At 40.7% G+C, this 19,736-nt stretch overlaps 1 protein-coding gene across 8 annotated transcripts in view; it reads left to right on the top strand.

The window, feature by feature from the left end:
* CACNB4 (calcium voltage-gated channel auxiliary subunit beta 4) overlaps positions 1-19,736 on the top strand; it is a 236,151-nt gene that overhangs the window by 175,368 nt on the left and 41,047 nt on the right. For all 8 annotated transcript variants that reach the window (XM_070507761.1, XM_044768908.2, XM_070507762.1 and 5 more), the window contains 2 exons: positions 12,309-12,428; positions 14,250-14,372. Coding sequence is in view for 5 of the 8 variants with exons in the window: in XM_044768908.2 (XP_044624843.1) it covers positions 12,309-12,428; positions 14,250-14,372 (243 nt within the window). In the remaining 3 variants the exon portion in view is untranslated. The remainder of the gene's footprint in view (positions 1-12,308; positions 12,429-14,249; positions 14,373-19,736) is intronic.

The following is a 19,736-nucleotide window of genomic DNA, read 5'->3' as shown; positions in this document are numbered from 1 at the left end:
CAAAGAACCAGGAGAGATCCATCAGCTGAAGTGTACTTGCTAACTGTAAGTTCAGTGCTTACACTGTTTGTTCCAAGTGTGTAATCTTCATAGCAGTTCCGTAACTTGGATTAATATGCTCCTTTTCAGAAAGGGAACTGAGCATAGGAAGACTAAGTATCTTGTCCAAAAGCAAACATGTAGTAAGTGGCAGCCTTAGCGTTTCAACCCAGCAGTCTAGCTTCAAAGCCAAACTCTGAACTGCTTATTCTATTCCAGCTGTCATAAGAATAATCGCTCCCTCTCCTTATGTTTCCTAATGAAAAATAAAGGTGATTAGAATAAATAAAATGATGGTATCACTCCCAGACTCATTCTAATTGAAAATTTTATCTCTTAACTTTTTTTTTGTTTGTTTGATCCAAAAGTTTCTAACAGAAGAATGAGCAGATGTGGATTTCCTCTCTGACCACTCTGGGTGTATTAATGACCTAGTGGATAGGCCTGAAGGAAGGGGAGAGAAAATCCTTGAGTTTGATAAGTTCGATAAGGGGCATCACATTCTTAGAGTTGATTGTGTGTATTTTGATGTCAGTTCAAATGAATGCTCCATCACCAAGCACTTGAAGACCTAATTCCTGGCACTGTGAAGACATCTTTAAGAACAGACCTCAGAAGAATCTTAGAGATCATTCAAAAGATGCTCTTGCCTGAAATGCTCATCTTGGCTTCACTAGGTAATGGCTGGGTGACTTAGGGCATGTGGCTTGACCCGTCTGTAAGACTGCAAGAGAGCTTTGGAGAGAAATCAAGATAATACACTGGGAGTGAACATAGCATGCTCAGTAATTGTTAGTTCAACCTATATGCAGAAAGAGAGAGAGAAAGAGAGAGAAGGAGGCAGAGAGAGAGATTGAGTCTACTTCTTTTGTGCCTCCAGCCTCTGTGATCTGCTCATCCAGCAGTGCCTACCAGCATCTCTGCTGGGGTTAGTTATTAGCTATTTGCAAGGGCTTTAGAGTCAATCAGATCAGAGTTCACCACACTTCACCACTTGTATGACCTTGGGCTTATTATTGGTGTCTCTAAGCCTTGTTTATTTTAGTGGGGGTAATGAACTCTACCTCTTTAAGATTTTCTGGTGACTAAATTAGATGACATCTGTAAAGTGCTGTTTTACTCTGATTAAAGCCTCATTTCCTAGTGCCAAAGGTTGAACTAAGAATAAGTTCTTTTCTTCTAAACTAATGAGCTCTAACACAGAATTATCAGATGGAAGTCAGGAAACAAGCCTTGCTTTCCTCTCCTCCCACTTCTGAACACATTGGGGAGGAAGGGCACTATGCCAGGGAAGCGTATGGGCTCTCGCCACTCCAGACTCCAAATGGGGTTGGTCCATGCTCCTGGGGAGGGCTGGGTGCTATGTAGTCACTATCAAGGCCCCGAAGAGCAAAGGACGGATAGCAAATGTGTAAGGAATACAGTGGCCTGGAGTACAAGCCCAGTGACATTAAACTGCTGGAGGATTCCTTCCTCTGTGGAGGTAACTAGGGGCAGGCGTTGCTCTTACCTAAAGCAGTAGGCATTCTGCATGTGCTTAAGGGACCCACCACATCTCTCAGATACCCTCAAATCAGTCATGTCTTGTAATTCAAAAATAGCATTTGTATCCAAATTTAAACTACTACACTAAGTTATATCATCTTATTTTTAACTTAAGACCTGCAGGCTTTACAAATTTAGATTATCTGGTGACCAAAGAGAAAAACTCACACTAACCTAGCCTTTGTTGGAGCCCCCAGACGTTTCATATGGGTTGTTTTCCAAAGGCCACAATTAATAAAAGTACTTAACACTAATCACGGGACATAATAAGTACCCCATAAATCATAGTGTTTTTTTGTTTTTGATATTATAATGATTACTAATATTTAATATTGTCTATCAAAATCATCATTTGAGTTTAATGCAAGTGATTTCAAGCTACATAACATTTTGTAAAAAAGGTACATATTTATTTACATTATATATACAAATATGTAAATATATGTATATAATATTATTTTTTTAATTAGTCAAGGTAAAAATTCAAACCATACAGAAAGGTATAAAGTGAAATGTAAGTTTATTTCCCTCCTTCAATATATATGTATATTAACATATATTACCACATAATAGACTCTCAATGTATTTATTTTAACACAATTTTAAAACAACATGCTAGATTATTTTACAATTTGATCTTATGACTTAACAATTTTACATGTAATTATTTAGGGGTCTGTGTCATTCTTTTTAATGTCTACATCCTATTCTGTTTTATGAGTGAGCCATACTTTTGAAAAACATTTCTTCTATGGCTAACATTTAGATTCTTTCTGACTTTTTTACTATCATAAGTAACACTTTAGTGAATATTCCTATATGTATATTTGTACATATATATTTGATATAGGTATATCTGTAGGTTAAATTTCTTTAGGTAGAATGGCTTGGTTAAAATTTATGTCTATTTTAATTTTGATTGTTTTTGCCTAATTACCTCCAAAAATATTATACCAGTTTACATTCTTACCAACATTATGTGTCTGTTTACCATATCTTCACTAGTACTGGGTATTATCAAATGTTTTGATCTAATAGGTGAAAGTAGTATCATATTTTAATTTGTATTTCTTTACTTAGGAAAAAGGCTGAACCTCTTTTCACGTGTTCAGTGCACATTCTTGCTCCTTTTTCTGTTTCCTGTTTTTATTCCTTTCCCATGCCATGGGTGAAGAGGTAGGTTGTTCATCCCTTTCTTATTAATTTGTTAGAGCTCTTTGAATATGAAGAACGTTAAACCCAGTTCGCTTGTGACAATTTTTTCTTTTATTGTCGTTCACTTTTTGACTGATGAACTTTTTTTCCTAGAGAAATGTTTAAACTTTTTCTGTAGTCAAATTTGTCCATCTTTTCTTTTCATTGCTTCTGCACATTTTGGCATACTATTTTAAAACTTTAGCCATAGTTTCTGGTAGTAGTGGGGTGTGTGTATATATGTTACATATATACGTATATATAATTATATATGTATATAATTTTGCCTTTAAATCTCTTCATCTGTAATTCATTTTTGTATAAGAGATAAAATAGGGATCTGCCTTTTTTTTCCATTTGGCTAGCTAAGTTCCTCAAGACTGTTTATTGAATAATCACTCTTTTCCCATTGATTTAAAATATTTCCTGTATCATGTATTATCGATATATAGGGGTTGATTTGTTGTCTCTGTTATTTCATTGCTCTGTGCCAATACCAAACATTTTTAATTTCTTTAGTTTTATATTGTTTTAATATCTGTTTAAAAAGGCTAATTCTTCTTTATTCTAACATTTTTTTCTGAAAAATGTTTGAGTATTAATTTTTCCAAATCAACTTTCATATCATTTTGTCAAGTTGGCATTGACTTTGTTTTTTACTGTTCTTTCCAGCGTGGTTTCCAGCAATGCCTGGAGGCAGGAAGTGTATACTTCCTTTGGGTGAAGTCTGGGCATTGCTAGGCACTGCATTTATGTTTTTCTCCCTCCCTCTGAGGCCTCCTCATTCACTCTTCATTCGGTGGATAGTTTTAAGCTCCTGTGAGGTGCAAAGCTTTGTGCTGGGCCCTCTGAGGACAACAAAAGCTGATAGATGAGACATGAGCTCCACCTGAGTCGGTGTGCGAGCTTCACTCTGGCTTCTGTTATACCTGTAGCCGTCTCTAGGGGAAGCATGTCTGTTCTTGAGACACACCTACGTTCTTTTAGCTAACACGCCTTCCCTTAATAAGGAACTTTATGAATAAGAAATATTTCCAAAGAATTAAAGATAATTTTTCATCAAACAGTTTCTGAGTCTACAGAAATGACACACGAACGGGTTCAAGTTCTTTCTCTACTTTCTTCTTCTTTTTTAAACCAACCTATAGTATTCCTGCCTTTATATGCCAGAAGGGGAAGTCTTTTTTTTTCTTTAAAGATAAAAGTGATTGCCTGAAGCTACTTTCAGCAGAAACATATTTACTGTTATGGTATCTCTAATATGACTCTCAAGAAAATTGACCACAATGTAAAAGTAGTGTTTTGTGGGCTACATTGTAAACCATTCTCAGGGAACGTGAGATGGAAGCACTTCTCAGTCAATCGCTTTTCCAGAACAGTCATAGAGGTCCACATTTACAAGAAACTATTAGTCTCCTCATCAGTATGCAGCTCTGCATCTACCGGCAGCACATGCAGGATTTCCCGAGCAAATACTGACATTTCCTTCTTAATATCTCTGCTGAAACTAGATTAGTGCAGCTCGAGCTGCTGCCCTTGAGTGAAGACCTTGTGCTGTGGCTAATGCTTACAGGTGCCAGCCCTGGAATCAGCCAGGTGTAGCTGCCCAGGCACTCACGTGTGTCACATAAATTGGTCAGAAGCTCTCTCTAAATTTTGACCAGGCAGGGCTGGTTCCTGGGGTGGCTGCTCAATGTCCCATGATGTTTTTTCTGTGGCCTGTATGTGGTAAAGCTTGATTGCTTGAGGCCACCTTCTCCCAGCTGATGATCACTTTCCCTTTCTCAGAAGGAGAATGAGCTCCATAATCTCACCATCCCTACCATAAGGATAAAGTTCTTATTGAATGCAAAAAATGATCATGACTTCTTTCAACATCTGTTACTCTTTAGTCTCACAGAAGGGTTTTGATTTATTGCTAATTGTGTTCATTGATGTAGTACTTCTTACATATTTGTACAATATTATGCACTGATTATCAAAGCAGTTTTTGCCAAAGGGCATCCATATAAGGTAATCTTTGTCTTTTTTTGTTCTCCCAGCGTATTAGGTTGAACTACATAAAATTGCAATTCTTATAGTAACCCAATATAAAAGGAACATGCCACCTGTTACCACCGTGACCATTGATTTAACTTGTAAATCTGCTGTTAGCCCACATTTCAACTTCTCTTTTCCCACAAGCACCTAAGGGGCCGTGGCTGGTACAGATTTCCCATCCGTTTCCATCTGGACCTTTTTGTCCCCTCCCTCTTTGTATTGTGAAGTCAGTTGAAATTCTTCTGCTGTTATTTTATCTTCATTAATGGGGCTCCTTGGACTGGCGGTTGAAAGAAATACCTATCCAAAATCAGGCAATTACAGAATTGCCAAACTAGTCAATGTAAGAAGAAGGGTAAAGTTGGCTAAGTTTTCTAAATGAATATTACTTCCTTTTAAGTAAATTCCATAAAACACTTATAATAGAACCCATTAATTTGGATTCCATTAGTGAGAGAATTCAGACAAAGCCTGTACTTTGTTTTTAACAATATATTTATATATAATTATAATTGAATTATAAGAAATAATCTGTAAAGCAGTAGTGTAAACACAATTGGAGGAGTTATCACTTAAGAGAAAAAGAAAACTCTTAAGGGTCCCTTAGAATCTCCTACCAGTAACTAAACTGCTGAGTGAAAATCCTGTCTTTAAAATAGAAGCTCAAAGAAATTCACAAACCAAAACCTTGATAATCTAGAGATACCGTGTGGACTTAAAAATAGCAAATATGTCTTTTGAAAAGCAGTCTGCAGCTCACTTTCATGTTCTCGGATTACTGTTTATTTACCTACATCCATCATTCCAAATTAGTGAGATTTTGGTGCATGAACAATGTTAACAAAATAGTGCAGAATGTTGTTTTGTTGTACTGAAGGCAACTAAAATGTTTGACATTTTAATGTAAGTTTTTGCATCAGATTTTGTAGGGGAAATGAAAAAAAAAGAGTCGGCCCCCACTCCTGCCCCTGCGTGGGGCCCTCTGATAGTGTCGGGGAAGTTCTTATTGCCTGTCTGAGCCTCAGATGCTTCATCTTTAAAATGGGGATAATCATAACCTACTTCATCGGATTGATGTGATAATTCAGAGTCCATAATTTAGTGACTCACATAAAGCGACAGATGAGTAAACATTCATTCTCTTCCCCTTCTCTTTATGGCCTTATAAGAACATACTCCTGTGTTGCCCTTGACTGCTCTTTGAAGCATAAAAATGAAGCTTAATCAGATTAATGGCTGCGATTGAACTTTAGGTCTTCTGTCCAATAAAAGTGGACTGCAGTGGTTATTAAGCAGAGCTTGTTTTATTCTTTCAACTCACATTTTTCAAGACCTCCTATTTACAAGAAACAGTACAAGACAGCTTAGAGCAAAGTTAAGTTGTCATCTCTAAGGTATAATTTCAAAAGTTCCTTGTTCTGCGAAAGTGCTGGAAATGTATACATTATCCAGTGCTCTGGGTTAAGCCATTTAAAACCACAATCCTAAAAAAAAGATCTCAACGTTATAGGGGTGGGATTGCTAACAATGAACATCACATCAAGTAAGCATAAACCTTGGTCAATTAACCAACTACCCTGGAAGAGCTTAAATCATGGAACAAAGAATAGATCGATTTTGATGGGAATGAGAGTGCCTTTGTTTCAGCAAACTTGAGGTTCTCCTGTGTGCCAGACCCTGCCCAGGCCTGTATACTTGGAGACGCAGCCTGGACCTTGCCAGGCTTGGTGCCCTAGCAAAGAGCTCTGGATGTGTTTGGAGAAAAAGCATCTGCAAGAAAGTGAGAGGCTGGCCTGTAAAGATAGAGGTCGCCTAAGAGACCTTTTTACCCAGGGCAGCTTTGTGAGTGGGTTATTCACCCATCCACCCTGGGAAATCCGGGAAAGCATTGAATGAAGGGCTTTGTTCCTTCTGCCGTGTGGAAGAGTGCATCATCAGGTCATTGCGAGCTCAGTGGAGAGACAGGCTCAAATCCATTGGGGGGTTATATGTTTCTCTGGACATTCCACTGTCACTTAGTCCATTTAATTCAACTATTAAAATAACCAAATTTATACCCAAGTTTAACATTTACTTGCCTGATCTGGAAGTGAAACTGACATTTGGAGTGTCTAGTACTGCGCTAGTTACACATGTGGGGTATTTAAATTTAAATTAATTAAAATGAAATGAAACTTTAAAAATTTAAAAATTAAATTTGAAATTCAGTTATTCGCTCTCACTAGTCACATTTCAAGGGCTTCATAACCATAGGTGACTAGTGGCTACCATATTGGACAGTGCCTATACAGAGTATATTCGTCATTGCAGAAAGTTCTCTTCAACAGCACTGCTTTAGTATGTGCCAGCATTATGCTTGTACACTATGCTGTACCATGTATCTTGTTAATTCCCAAAAATAACCCTGAAGGGTTTCATGACCATTTTGCAAATGAGGAAAGAATCTCAGAAATGTTCAGCAGTTCTCCTCTCAGGTAGTGGCCACTACAGAACCTGACAGATGGTCAGTGTCCAGTGAATGAATGGACAGCTAAGCTAGGAAGTGAGGGTCCCACTGACCATGACTGACAAGACTGACCATGAAACCCAATAGTTCCGACAATAGTAAGGTTCTATCCAGTATTAATGCATTTTAAAATCAAACATTTGTATAGTCTCCCTTCTCTTTGCTCTAATTTCATGACATATCTAAATACTAAAATTACTCATAAAAAGAGAAAGTCTATTTAAGTTTAAAAAGGATAAGTGGATAACCGGGTCTAGAGGTGGGAATGGAGAGTGACTGCAGATGGGCGCGAAGTTTCTTTGGAGGTGGTAGAAATGTTCTCATATTAGATTGTGGTATAAATTGTGTTCTATAAATTTGTAAAAACCATTGAATTGTACATTTAAAATGTGTGAAAATTATGATATATGAATTATACCTCAATAAAGCTTTTTTTTTTAAGATTTTAAAAATTTTTTCCTTTTTCTCCCCAAAGCCCCCCGGGTACATAGTTATGTATTTTTAGTTGTGGGTCCCTCTAGTTGTGGAATTTGGGACACCACCTCAGCATGGCTTGATGAGCAGTGCCATGTCTGCGCCCAGCGTTGGAACTGGCGAAACCCTGAGCCACCGAAGTGGAGCACGCAAACTTAACCACTTGGCCACGGGGCTGGCTCCTATAAAGCTGTTTAAAAAAAAAAAAAAAATGATATAAATCCCAGAACTCTAGAGTAGCCAAAAAGTTAGTGTTGAAAAATCTGCCAGGGGCTGGCCCCATGGCCGAGTGTTAAGTTCATGCGCTCTGCTGCAGGTGGCCCAGTGTTTCGTCGGTTCGAATCCTGGGCGCGGACATGGCACTGCTCATCAAACCACGCTGAGGCAGCGTCCCACATGCCACAACTAGAAGGACCCACAACTAAGAATGTACAACTATGTACCGGGGGACTTTGGGGAGAAAAAGGAAAACAATAAAATCTTTAAAAAAAAAAGAAAAAGAAAAATCTGCCAAAAACTTTAATTAGTGAGTCAAAGATTAACTGCTGGCATTTCCTGAATTTCCCCCATGATAGTGAAAGAAATGATGTTTCATCTCAAATGAAGCACAGGGAAACTCTACAAGGTATGTATTATTATCCTCATTTCACAGGGGAGGAAATTGAGACTCAGAAAGTTAAATTAGCTTGCCCGAGATCCACAACCAACAAGAACTGGCAACAGTGTCAAACCCAATACTGCTTGGCCCCAAAAGCCATGGCGGCTCTCCCACCTACATCATGCCCCCTTTCTTTGGCATGAGAAGAAGCCCTTCCATTGTTCGACTTGAGATCACTTTCCTTCTCCCAGGACAACAGTAAACTGATTTTCTAATGTTTCCAGCGGCGTTTTGTATTTTGTACTCAAGAAGATTCATGAAAAGCATGAGGCTGGAATCTGTTTTCAATATTGAATAAGAAAGAAAAAGGAGTCTGGGCCTTATGTTAATGGAAAGATACGGGTTTCTTTCTTTTGATGTTCAATAGGGTACATTATTTTATAGCTTTTAAAATGACATATATATATATGAAGAGACTTGGATCAATGGTTTCCCTTTTTTTCCCAACTTAGTTGGTTCATTGGAGACTCCAAGATGTGACTTGTAATGGTGTCTGCTTAGGAATTTTTGAGAGACTAGCCACTGTGCTGCCTCTTGCACGTGGCTTAACAGCCCAGGTTTGGCTCAGTTGATACATTGGTTAGCTCGCTCCTTGCCTAATTTATGAAATGGAATTCTGGAAAATGAAAAGCTGGTGAGATTGCAGTTTCCAACTTTGACCAGAATTAGTAACCTTTACATCTTCAGTTCTGTCCTCTTAGCATCCAGCATTATTTTCTTCTTGCTATTTCCCTGTTTATGATCATAAATGTTTAACCAGATCCTGGAAAATCCTGCTGCAAACCTCCAGTCTTACTTACCAAGTCTGCTATAGCCCCTTCCCTTCCTGATCTTTCTTCTTGTCCAGCCCAGCAGTCTCCTCTTGCCTCTCTGGCTCTCTTGCTCTTCTCTCTGTGCCTTTGTAAATATCCTGGATCCTTTTCTTTTCCTTTTTCCTTCTTTTCTCCTGGGATATGTCTATACTCTCTTTTAACCAGTTGAAGCAAACTAAAAATAAATAAAAACAAGAAAACAATTCTGTGCCAAGCCAGCAGAATATGTCTATGGACCAAATTTGGGCTCTTGATGTTGGACCTCTGCTTTCCCTAGGACCGAGAGAGACAACAGCAATCATTTCCATATTCAAAGAAATGTAGATGTCATTGAAAAAAACCCAGAGTAAGCATTGTGGTGATATAAGGCTGTAATTATGAAGATGGATATCACAGTGCTTTATTTTTCTCTCTACCAGTATTCTTAGAAATAGAGAAGTAAACAGAAGCTTCTGCTTTTACATATTTGGCAATACTAGAGCTTTTAAGTGATTTTGAAATTCTTACAACCTTGTTCACATTTCAAATAAAATTCATTTGCAGGAGTCCTTCAGTCATTTTTTGTGCGCTCAGAGATGACTGAATGCCAGGATTTGAAAAGTCATTAAGGTAGTTTCAGGAAATTAGCCATCTCCTAGTGTCAACAGTAGATTGTGGATTTTAGCTGTTTGACTCACTGCTCCAGAGGTCAACCTGCTTTCTCGTGAACTGTAATCATTAGCCTTCCTCAGCACGTGTTTCCAAAACAAGGCAAGTGCCTCCTTCCATGATCACTTTAGGGTCCCGACATCTTCACGCAGCCAGTCCACCACCTTAAAATGATTACTGTACATATCGCATTTCAGCAAAGTATCACCTAGAACTAACTCAAAACTGTTTTCATATATATTTTAGAAACGTTGTTTCTTTTCTCTCTTACTCTGGATTTTATGTATGGTACCATAATTTGGACCAAAGATGTGTTCTGAGAGAACTCTCTGTTTTGAAGGATTTCAATGTAGCTCTTTTTTTAAGCAATGAATGCATCTATAAAATGGTCACCCTGTATTTATCCATTTTGTAGGTCCAGATTTTTGCCCGGTAGATTTGCACAGAGGAATTTGGTTATAATTTGATTAACAAATGTATTTCCTCTGTAAAGAGTACTTTCAAAAGTGCTGCATAAAAGGCGTAGACTTGGACACGTTGCAGTTATCAAACTTAGAGTGTAATTATTTTGCAATATATAAGTGTTTCAAATCAACACATTTACACAATGTTATATGTCAGGTATATCTCAACAAGCTGGGAAAAAAAACTTACAATGTTTTCTATGCAGTAAATACTATAAGAAAAATGGATACATTTTAAGATGGGCTTTTGGCCATATATATGTTATAATTGAGTTGAAAAAGGATTAGAATCTCAATTCATTTTTTAAAATTTAATGTAGAAATGTCAGCACTAGAAAACGGGGGTGAGAATGGCTGTTTATTATGTGCCTACTATGTGCCAGATCCTGGAGTAAATATTTTATTATCAAGCGCAGCTCAGTGTAGGGTTTGAAACTGCTGGCTGTAAGGCCGGAGTATGGAAGTTTGAATCCCAGCTTCCCACTGCCGTAAGGATTCAGTGAGATAAGGTGTGCAAAGCACCTGGTCCCATGCTGGTGCTATAGTGAGGGCTCAATAGATGCTAGCTGTTCCTTATGTCTTATGTCATTTAATCCTGTGAAGCAGACAATGTCACATTGTACAGATGAGAAGACTGAGGCTTGGAATGGTCTAGTAACTTGTGTAAAGTTTTCAAAAGTGAGTTTTGGAGGCAGAATTTAGAACCAGGGTTCTACTGGGTACCCTGATAAAACCTCTAACTAGGAGTTAATTGTTCTAGACTGCCAGGAAAATCTGTGCTAGGATGTTTTATGGTGGGAGAGATCACCCCAGCTAGAATGATACCCTTCACTGAGAGGCAGAGCTACCCTTACAGGCAGCAAATTCACGGATAATGTATAAGCAAACAGGCCCTAACATTTCTAAGTTTAGAAAAACTTCCGAAGGGCCCATTTCGGCAGACAGCCAGTCTTAGAGTTCTTTTTTTTGTGATGGATAGCAAATTCTCAGCTATATGGATAGGTCTATGCTTTTCAAAACCTGTGCATGATTTATGAAACATGCCTATCGATGCTTCTGCTGTGTAAATATCATCATCTATGCAAATATCAGCTTCTAATGCCAGCTTAAGGAATTTGTAAGGATGATGTTCCTTTAGCAACCAGAAGGCAAACTTCCAGGGTTGGGTTCTTTTGTTTATTTGTTTGTTTTTTATTTTCATCTCTTCTTATGGAGTGAGCACCAAGAGATGAGGGGCACCCCCAGTCCCTTGGCCGTATTACTCAGGCTGGATTTCAGTGTTATTCAAATAGCCATTCTAGGCATGGGCTTCATTTGAGGACATCCTTGTTTTCATCCTCAAGGTTCATGGCTTGGTGGCCATGGTGACCAAGTGTGGCTGCTGCAGGATGATTGAAGTTTTAATAGTGAAAGAGTTCAATGGTGTCAACATTGGAACTGGAAAATCAGTTTACTATTGCAGGCTTCTGCTTTGCTGTGTTAAAATCTTAGACAAATCGATCATCTGTAACCCAAGATACAGATAGGATTTAGCTCTTGTAATAGGCTGAGTCTCTTTTTCGTTTAGAAGTATGTATAGAAGAGAGAATGAAATGAAACTCCAGTTCCACAAATGAATATGGGCTTAATATAAAGATAGCACAAAACAAGAAGAATTGGGGCTGAATATCACATAATTTTCATTGCAGTTTACTTCCTAGCACTTAATCTAGTCAAAATATTTTCCTTCACAACATTGCTACCTTCCGAATTACTCAGACGCTTAACTATATTCTGCCGTCTAAATTTGTATCTGCAAAAAGGCACAGAGCGTATGCATCAAGTTCTATGCAAATGAAAAGAACTCTCTCCAGGATGCTGTAATGGATGTGACACTCTAAGAAGCTCCACATCACCTCATTTAAACTACTCCGGGTTTTCCTTTCCAGGGTTCAGCGGATTCCTACACAAGCAGGCCGTCTGACTCTGATGTCTCTTTGGAAGAGGATCGGGAAGCGATTCGGCAGGAGAGAGAGCAGCAAGCCGCTATCCAGCTTGAGAGAGCAAAGGTGACTGTCTTGTTCCTCTTTGGTTCCAAAGTGGCATGTTGCTCAGCAGGTATCAGCTACTCTTCCCCTGCCTCAGATTTCTCTGGAATAATCATTTTATGATCACCCTGATCAGGTACCACATTGCAACGTTCCCTGATCCTTTGAACCTAAGAGAGGTTAGTAGCATTCCCAGGGTGCCATTTCCTGAGACACTGACCCTTCGTCCTTTCGTGTTTGATTTGGTGGTGAAAATTATTGGTCATCTTCCAACGTAGCCATTGTGGCCAGTAGCAAGCTTGTCACTCCCGATGTTGGCAGAGAGCCTTCTGAGGTCCTGGCTCTCCACCTGGTCTCCATGACATCAGCCTACCTTACAGGCCACACGTGCACTAGTGTTCTGTGGGTCTCCACATTGGTCTCTCTGCTCTTCCTTCTTGGTTTTAATCTGCCTTCCCAGATTCAGTGCGAAGTTCAGAGCTTGAACAACTATTAGCATTTCAGCAAAGATGAGCAATAAGAGGCATTGCCAAAATGGACCTTCGCATGCTCCACAGGGAGAGGCCCGCATCGGCATGTCTGCACCCACAGGAGGCAAGAAGGAACAAACTGCATTTTTGAGTGTTAGAACCAGAAGAGTCACTAGAGACCTCCTATTCGGTGTCTTTCCTACCGTTTTTTTTTTTTTAAGCACAGACCCTTTTGTCAAATGAAAGTGTATGCAAATATAAAACAGGGTTCATGTCCGCCTCTCCATGGCAGACTCCTAAGGCACATTGATCCAATCTCTCTAATTTTTGGAAGAAAAACCGAAGCTCAGACCAAGAGAATTCCTTCTCTTTTCTATTTTTCCAGTAAAATCTTTAAAAAAGCAGTAAGAGGAGAATGTTGCAGGTGGTGAGGTGTCTGCCTTTGCTCTGGCACCCGCCGTCTCTGTGCTCGGCTGGCAGAAGGGGTTTTGGGGCAGTGCCTGTGAAGGGACATCAATGAGACTCTTAACTCGGGTCCTTCCTCAACTGTTGCTCCCCTGTCAGTTCCAAGCATGAGTAAGTGAGCCAACAGCAAAGCAACCCAGGACTGCAGGAACCTCATATGCTCATTTGTGGCTGATTTTTGTTTTAGTTTTCTTTCAGAGTCTGTTTTGTGGCCACTGTGGTCACCCAGATGTCACTGGCAACACTATTAGCTTAGGCTGGTGATTTGCTTAGCTGCCGAAAGGCTGTGTCAGCCCAAGAGCACTTTCTGGGGAGGAATTTGTCCAACAAGAGTTTCAGACCCAGCTTTTGCTAGATCGAGAGAAGGTGATGTGTGAGCAGCCCCACCCTTCTTGTCTACCCCTGACTGACCTTTCTTTTCTCTGGCAGGACAACGTATTCTGTTGAGGGAGATTCCACACAATTTAAGATCTGCAGCTATTTGAAAAATATTTATTTTACTCCTCCACTACCTTTTTGTTTAAGACCCAGCACACATTTCCTGTATCCCAAGGGTGGGGATGTCTGTTATCATTTAAAATAACATAAGTTTTATAACTAGAGGACAAAGCAGGCTGCCCTTCCTTGCCTTTCTATCCCTCCTAATACTTTAGGGCATGGTGCTTTGGGTGGTTGGAAGATACCACAGGAGGGGGAAATGGTTGGGCTGCTAGGAATGAATCATTTTCAGAGTCATCTCTGTAGCTTTCTCAATGCTGCCTGGGAATGTGAAACCCATTAGAGATCCCTCTTTGGAAAGTGATTTCCTGTACTGCCTGGTACTGTCAATTATCTTATTGTACTTTTCAATATGAAAAGTCCTCCTCTGTTTTCCTCCTCCATCCTTATCCCGTGGTTCTGTCTCCAGTCCAAACCTGTAGCATTTGCTGTGAAGACGAACGTGAGCTACTGTGGGGCCTTGGACGAGGATGTGCCTGTTCCAAGCACGGCCATCTCCTTTGATGCCAAGGACTTTCTACACATTAAAGAGGTAAATGTAGGACACTCTGCGTCCCTTAACCTGCCACAAGGCCAGAGCCAGGAATCAGCTCTGAGCCAAACTAAATGGAGAGGAGCCTTGAGGAGCTGCCAATATGTTACCTCATTTAATTTGCTGGACTTTCCAAATGCATTCATCCTCACCGAGGTTTAGATGCCTGAGATCATCGCTTGCATTATTCCACATTTAAAACATCGGATCACCATCATCATAGGATGGATTTAAGACAGACCTGTGGTCCTCTGGTCACCTTTTCATCACCTTGCATGACTGCAGAGCCATAGACAGATGGATCCAACTTAGGGAAACATGAGTTTGGTGGCAGGGCACCTACCCATGAGGGACCATTTATAAGGGATGTTGTAATTATAACCATCTGGGCTATAATCCTGTGGACCTTGACCTTGGAACCAACACTAGAGAGTAGAATAATTAAAGTATTAAAGCTAAAAAGAGGGCGGAAGACTTTGGGAAACAGAAAGCTTAAGGAATTGAGCAGTACAAGGAGGACATGAGGCCTCGCAACTCAAAAGGTGGAATAGTGACATCAGAAACTTTCATTTACTCAACCTAGGTATGTTGAAATCCTACTTCATGTCAGACATTGTGCTGGGCACTGGGGAATCCGAGATGAAGGCTGGCTGTCCCCGCTGCCAGGGAGCTCCAGGTCTGGTAGAAGAGAATGGCAAGTACTTAGCTTCTGCGTGGGATCACAAGTTCTATTACAGTCAAATTGAATGGGTGTTGTAGGAGCCCAAAGAAAGAGCAGGAGGGACCACCTGGCTGGAGAGGAGGAGGATCAGGGGGCCAGAAAACTCTACAGAAGTGGCGAAGCCTGAGGGATTCAGGCTGGATGGAGGGTGAGGGTGGCATGAGGTGGAAGGGACAGCCAGGAGCAATGCAGCATGGCTAGAAGGAGGTAAGTAGGGAGTGGTCCAGGGGATGGGCCAAGTCAGAGAAACAGGGGCCTGATAAAAAAAGAACATCTTAGGCCATGGCAAGAATCCTAGACTTTATCATCAGGCCGTGGGCTGGAGAGGAATTTTAAATGAAGGACAGATGGACTAGCCTTGTATCTTAGCATGACGACTCTAATGGTTGAGGGAGTATTGCAGAGGCTGGGGAGATGTGGTGAGGCTAGACAGTGGCTGTGGCAGAGAGGATGGAGAGAGGGAGCAGCTTTGACAGAGGGTTAAGGGGCAAATAGAGAGGATTGGGAGATTTCACATAGGCAAGGGACATTGGAGAAAGTGAGACAGAGATAAGTGAAGGATGGAGGCCCGTTTTTCCAGCTTACTTGAAAGGGTAGAAGGTGGTGTCAGCTGTCAAAATAAAGAAGGCAGAGAGGGGAGAAGACTTGTTGCAGGGGTGATCGTGGTTACAAATTTGCTTTCAAGTACATTGTGTCTGGGGCTCTGTGAAACTCCCATGAAGATACTTAATAGGCCTTTACCCACATAATCTGGAGGCCAGAGGAGAGGAATTGCAATTTGTTCTTCCTAAATGTTTTGAGTTGAAAAGGAGAATGGGTGCTAGTCATGAGAAGATAGCATAGAGTTGAGGGACTGTTTTAAAAATTTACTTTCCTTTTTTTGTTTTTAGGATGGGAAAGATTTAAGCATGCTTTCCCTGCTGAGATGATGAACCCAGTGAAATATATTGAAAGGAAAAGTCATAGCTGACAGAGTGAGGGGCTGGAGGAGAGGAAAGGAGATGGCATCTGGAAGATGGGCACAAGAATTAGGATGAGTCAGGAGGAAAGTCTCGCCTTCCTTGAACTTCCTGTTCTGCACAGAATTTTCTGATGGGGTTGGGAGCCTACAGTGGGGGACGTTCCTACTTGATGGTCTCTGTTGGCTCTGCTAGGGAGGAGGCATTGGAAATTGAACCTTAGGAAAAGGAGACTGTAAAGGTAGGACAGTAAAGTGAAACCCGAGACTGGAGGAGCCTGAGGAATGCGATCACGTAATGTCACTGAGACACCCGCTCTTACTTCCCAGTCTAACACAAGATGTGCATGGTAAATATATAACAATTTTTGAAATCATTGTCTTGGAAACTCTGCATTCTACAATGCGTTAGTGACATCAAGACATATATATATTTTTAAGATTTTACTTATTTGATACCAAGTAGGTCAAACATCTGGATGTCTACAGATGTCTCACTGTCTTTGCATTGTGCCCATGTGACCTGGGTGAGGTTCTGCATTTGTTTAGTCACTCATTTACGACAGAGTTCTTGAGCACTTAGTATGTGCTAGGCCTTGGTAGATGTTGTCTGACAGCTATAAACAAAGCAGACAGAGTCCTTTCCCTCATGGACTTAAATTCTAGTGGGAAGACAGATAATATGAACAAATAATTCCAAACTGTGACTTCTTGGGGAAAAAATGAAGCAGATGCTGAAATTTTTTAAATATAGGCATGAAGGAGTTATATACTTTTAAATATAGGGGTGATCAGAGAAGGCCTTTCTGAGATGTGACCTTTAAGTAAGGACCTGAAGGATCAGGAGGAGCCACCCTTAAAAAGAGCAAGGGATGTCTTCTAGGGAGTGGAAACAGCATGTACAAAGGCCCTGAGGTAGAAAAATAGCCTGGCACAATTAATTAACTGGAAGAAGACCATGTGGCTGGAATGAGTGAGCCAGGGACCTAGTAGGAGGAGACAGAGTTGTAGAAGTAAGCAGGGTACAGGTCAAGTAGGACCTTAAGGTGATGGCAAGACTTAGATTTTATTCTAAATGTAATAAGAAGCTGCTGAAGACTTTAAAAGCAGAGGAGTGGGATGAATTTATTTTTTTTTTAAAGCCTACTCTGTTGTGGAGACAATGAATTGGAGTGGGATAAGTATGGAATCAGGAAGACCAATAGAACCATTCTAGGTGAGAGATAATGGGATTGAGCCAGCATGGTGGCAGTGAGATGGAGAGAAGTAGACAAATTTGAGATATATTGTGGAAATTCAGTGAAGAGCGCTGGTGATGTACTAGGTGTAGGAACTAAGATTGGGGGAGAAATCAAGGATGATTAGGGAAATTGAGGTTTAAAAATTGAGCAACTGGGATGGAGATGACTAGGGTCAGGAGAGGACAGATAGGGAGGAAGGTTAGGGAGTGGACATCTCAAAGGAGATATGAAGTAGGAAGTTAGACAGAAGAATCTGGAGCTCAGAGGAAAGGGTTGGGCCAAAATAAAAATTTGGATCATTAGTTTATATGTGGCATTTAAAGTCGTGGTAATGAAAGAAGTCACCTAAAGAAAGAGTATGGGAAGGAGAGAAGGCAGCCCTGGATCAAACCCAAAGGAATTCCATCCTGTAGAGGAGGGTACATGAAAAGATGAAACAAGTAAGGAAACTGAACAGGAGAAGCCTGAGATATAAGAGGAAAATCAGGACAGAGCAATGAATGGACATCGAGAGATAAGGGTGTGTCCAAAGAGAGGAGGCAGTCAGCTGCAGTGAATGTTGTGACCTGTCACCTAAGATGAGGACTGAGGAATGCATGTTGGTTGGGTTAGCAACATGGTGGTCAGCAGCATGGAAGTCATCGGGACCGTTGTGTGGAATTGTGGAGATGGAAGCCAAATGATGTGGGGTGAGGAGATGGGGAGTTGGGAAGTATATTTAGCAAATGTAGACCATGCTTTCAAGGAAGTTGACACTGACCAGGTGGTAGACTGAGGAGAGTATGAAGTCAAAGAGGTTTTCTTTCAAGATGGGAGGTGTTGGAGCACCTGTACATGCTGATATTAACAAACTGTGAGAGACGGAGAGATTGATGGGAAAGGAGAGAGAGGCAGAGGAGTAAAGTTTCTGAGTAGGCAAGAAGGGTGGGTCCAGACCTCGAGTGGAGGGGCAAACCTTTGATAGGAAGCAGGACACTTATTCATTGTAACCTGCAGGAAAAAGATGAGTGCAGGCATGGACAGGCCAGAGCCTTGGAAACGGGAAGCTCAGGAAGCATCGACTTGATGGCTTCCACTTTCTCAATGGTGTATAGAGTGAGGATACCCACATTTGCCTAGAAGACAAGGACCCTCAACCTGAAACATGTACCCCAGCATCTGAATCTAAGTTGATTTTGTCTCACCATTCCCATCAAAAATGACCGAACCGGGGATGGCCTGGTGGCATAGTGGTTAAGTTCACATGGTCCACTTCAGTGGCCCGGTGTTTGCAGATTCAGAGCCCTGGCATGGACCTAGCCACGCTGTGGTCGCATCCCACATCAAACAGAGGAAGATTGGCACAGATGTTAGCTCAGAGATAATCTTCCTCAAGCAAAAAGAGGAAGATAGGCAACAGATATTGGCTCAGGGCCAGTCTTCCTCACTCACACACACACACACACACACACACATAAAATGACCAAACCATATTCAGTGGTTCCTACCACCCATCCTTTCCAAGGAGAAGCAGTGCTGTAAAAGGTAAGAGAAGTTCTCACATGTTCCATGCGCACTCGCTCACACCAACATTCCAACCTTACTGTACTTAATGGTTTCCTCCATTCCATCAATATTGCCAATTTGTCCTGTGGGTTGCTTTTTGATCTCTATGCTCCCTGATCAGCGACTTTCTCTTCAGTCTGGCAGTTTGATGTGTGGAATTGAGCTGGTAATCCTGTGTGGATTAGAGCCACTTGTTTTCAGATCTTGAAATACCAGATAAGAAAACATCTTAGAAAGAGAAAGCACTAATCATTTTAGGGAAATCAAAATGAGAAGGATTGGAACCAACGCTAAGGTGACCTTGCCAGAAAGCTGGCACATGTTCCTGGAGCATCCACACAAATGAACACGTTTCTATAACCAAGTTGTAGCCTTTCCTCTTGTCCATCACCTAGAGGACCATCCATTATGAACTGTTTTAAGTACTTTCTCAGTAGTGAAAAGCTTAAATGCCTAGAAAAGCTACAGCTCTTCTTATCACATACATCAAGTGATGAGCGCATTAAGCTCTTGAATGTACGTAAAAACTTTCTCCCAAGCAGCTCAAAGAACTTTCATTTACATTGAGTCAGATTCTCACTGCTTTAGCTGTTTCCTAGAACCAAGTTAAAATATTGAGAAGTTTCATTGAGCATTTCAGGAAGCCCTTTAAGGTCACTTGGGTATCGTTTAAAAAATTAGTGTTCCAGTGGGCTAAGTTAATTTCAGGAAATAACTTAAGCCCTAGGAAACTATGACTCATAGTCTGTTTTGTCCCCACCACAGTAAAATTTAAACTCCAGACATACGCACCAAAGATTCTAAAAGGGTCCCCTTGCCTTTGTTAATTCCAAAATAAACAGGCCTGTTATTTCAGGCCTGTTATCCTGAAACAAAAGATGGGAAAATGGGAGAAACCA

The sequence above is a fragment of the Equus asinus genome, chromosome 4 (genome assembly GCF_041296235.1).
Source record: "Equus asinus isolate D_3611 breed Donkey chromosome 4, EquAss-T2T_v2, whole genome shotgun sequence".
NCBI lineage: Eukaryota > Metazoa > Chordata > Mammalia > Perissodactyla > Equidae > Equus > Equus asinus.
The sequence above is the reverse complement of the archived record's forward strand: the minus strand, read 5'-3'. Positions and strand labels throughout refer to the sequence as shown.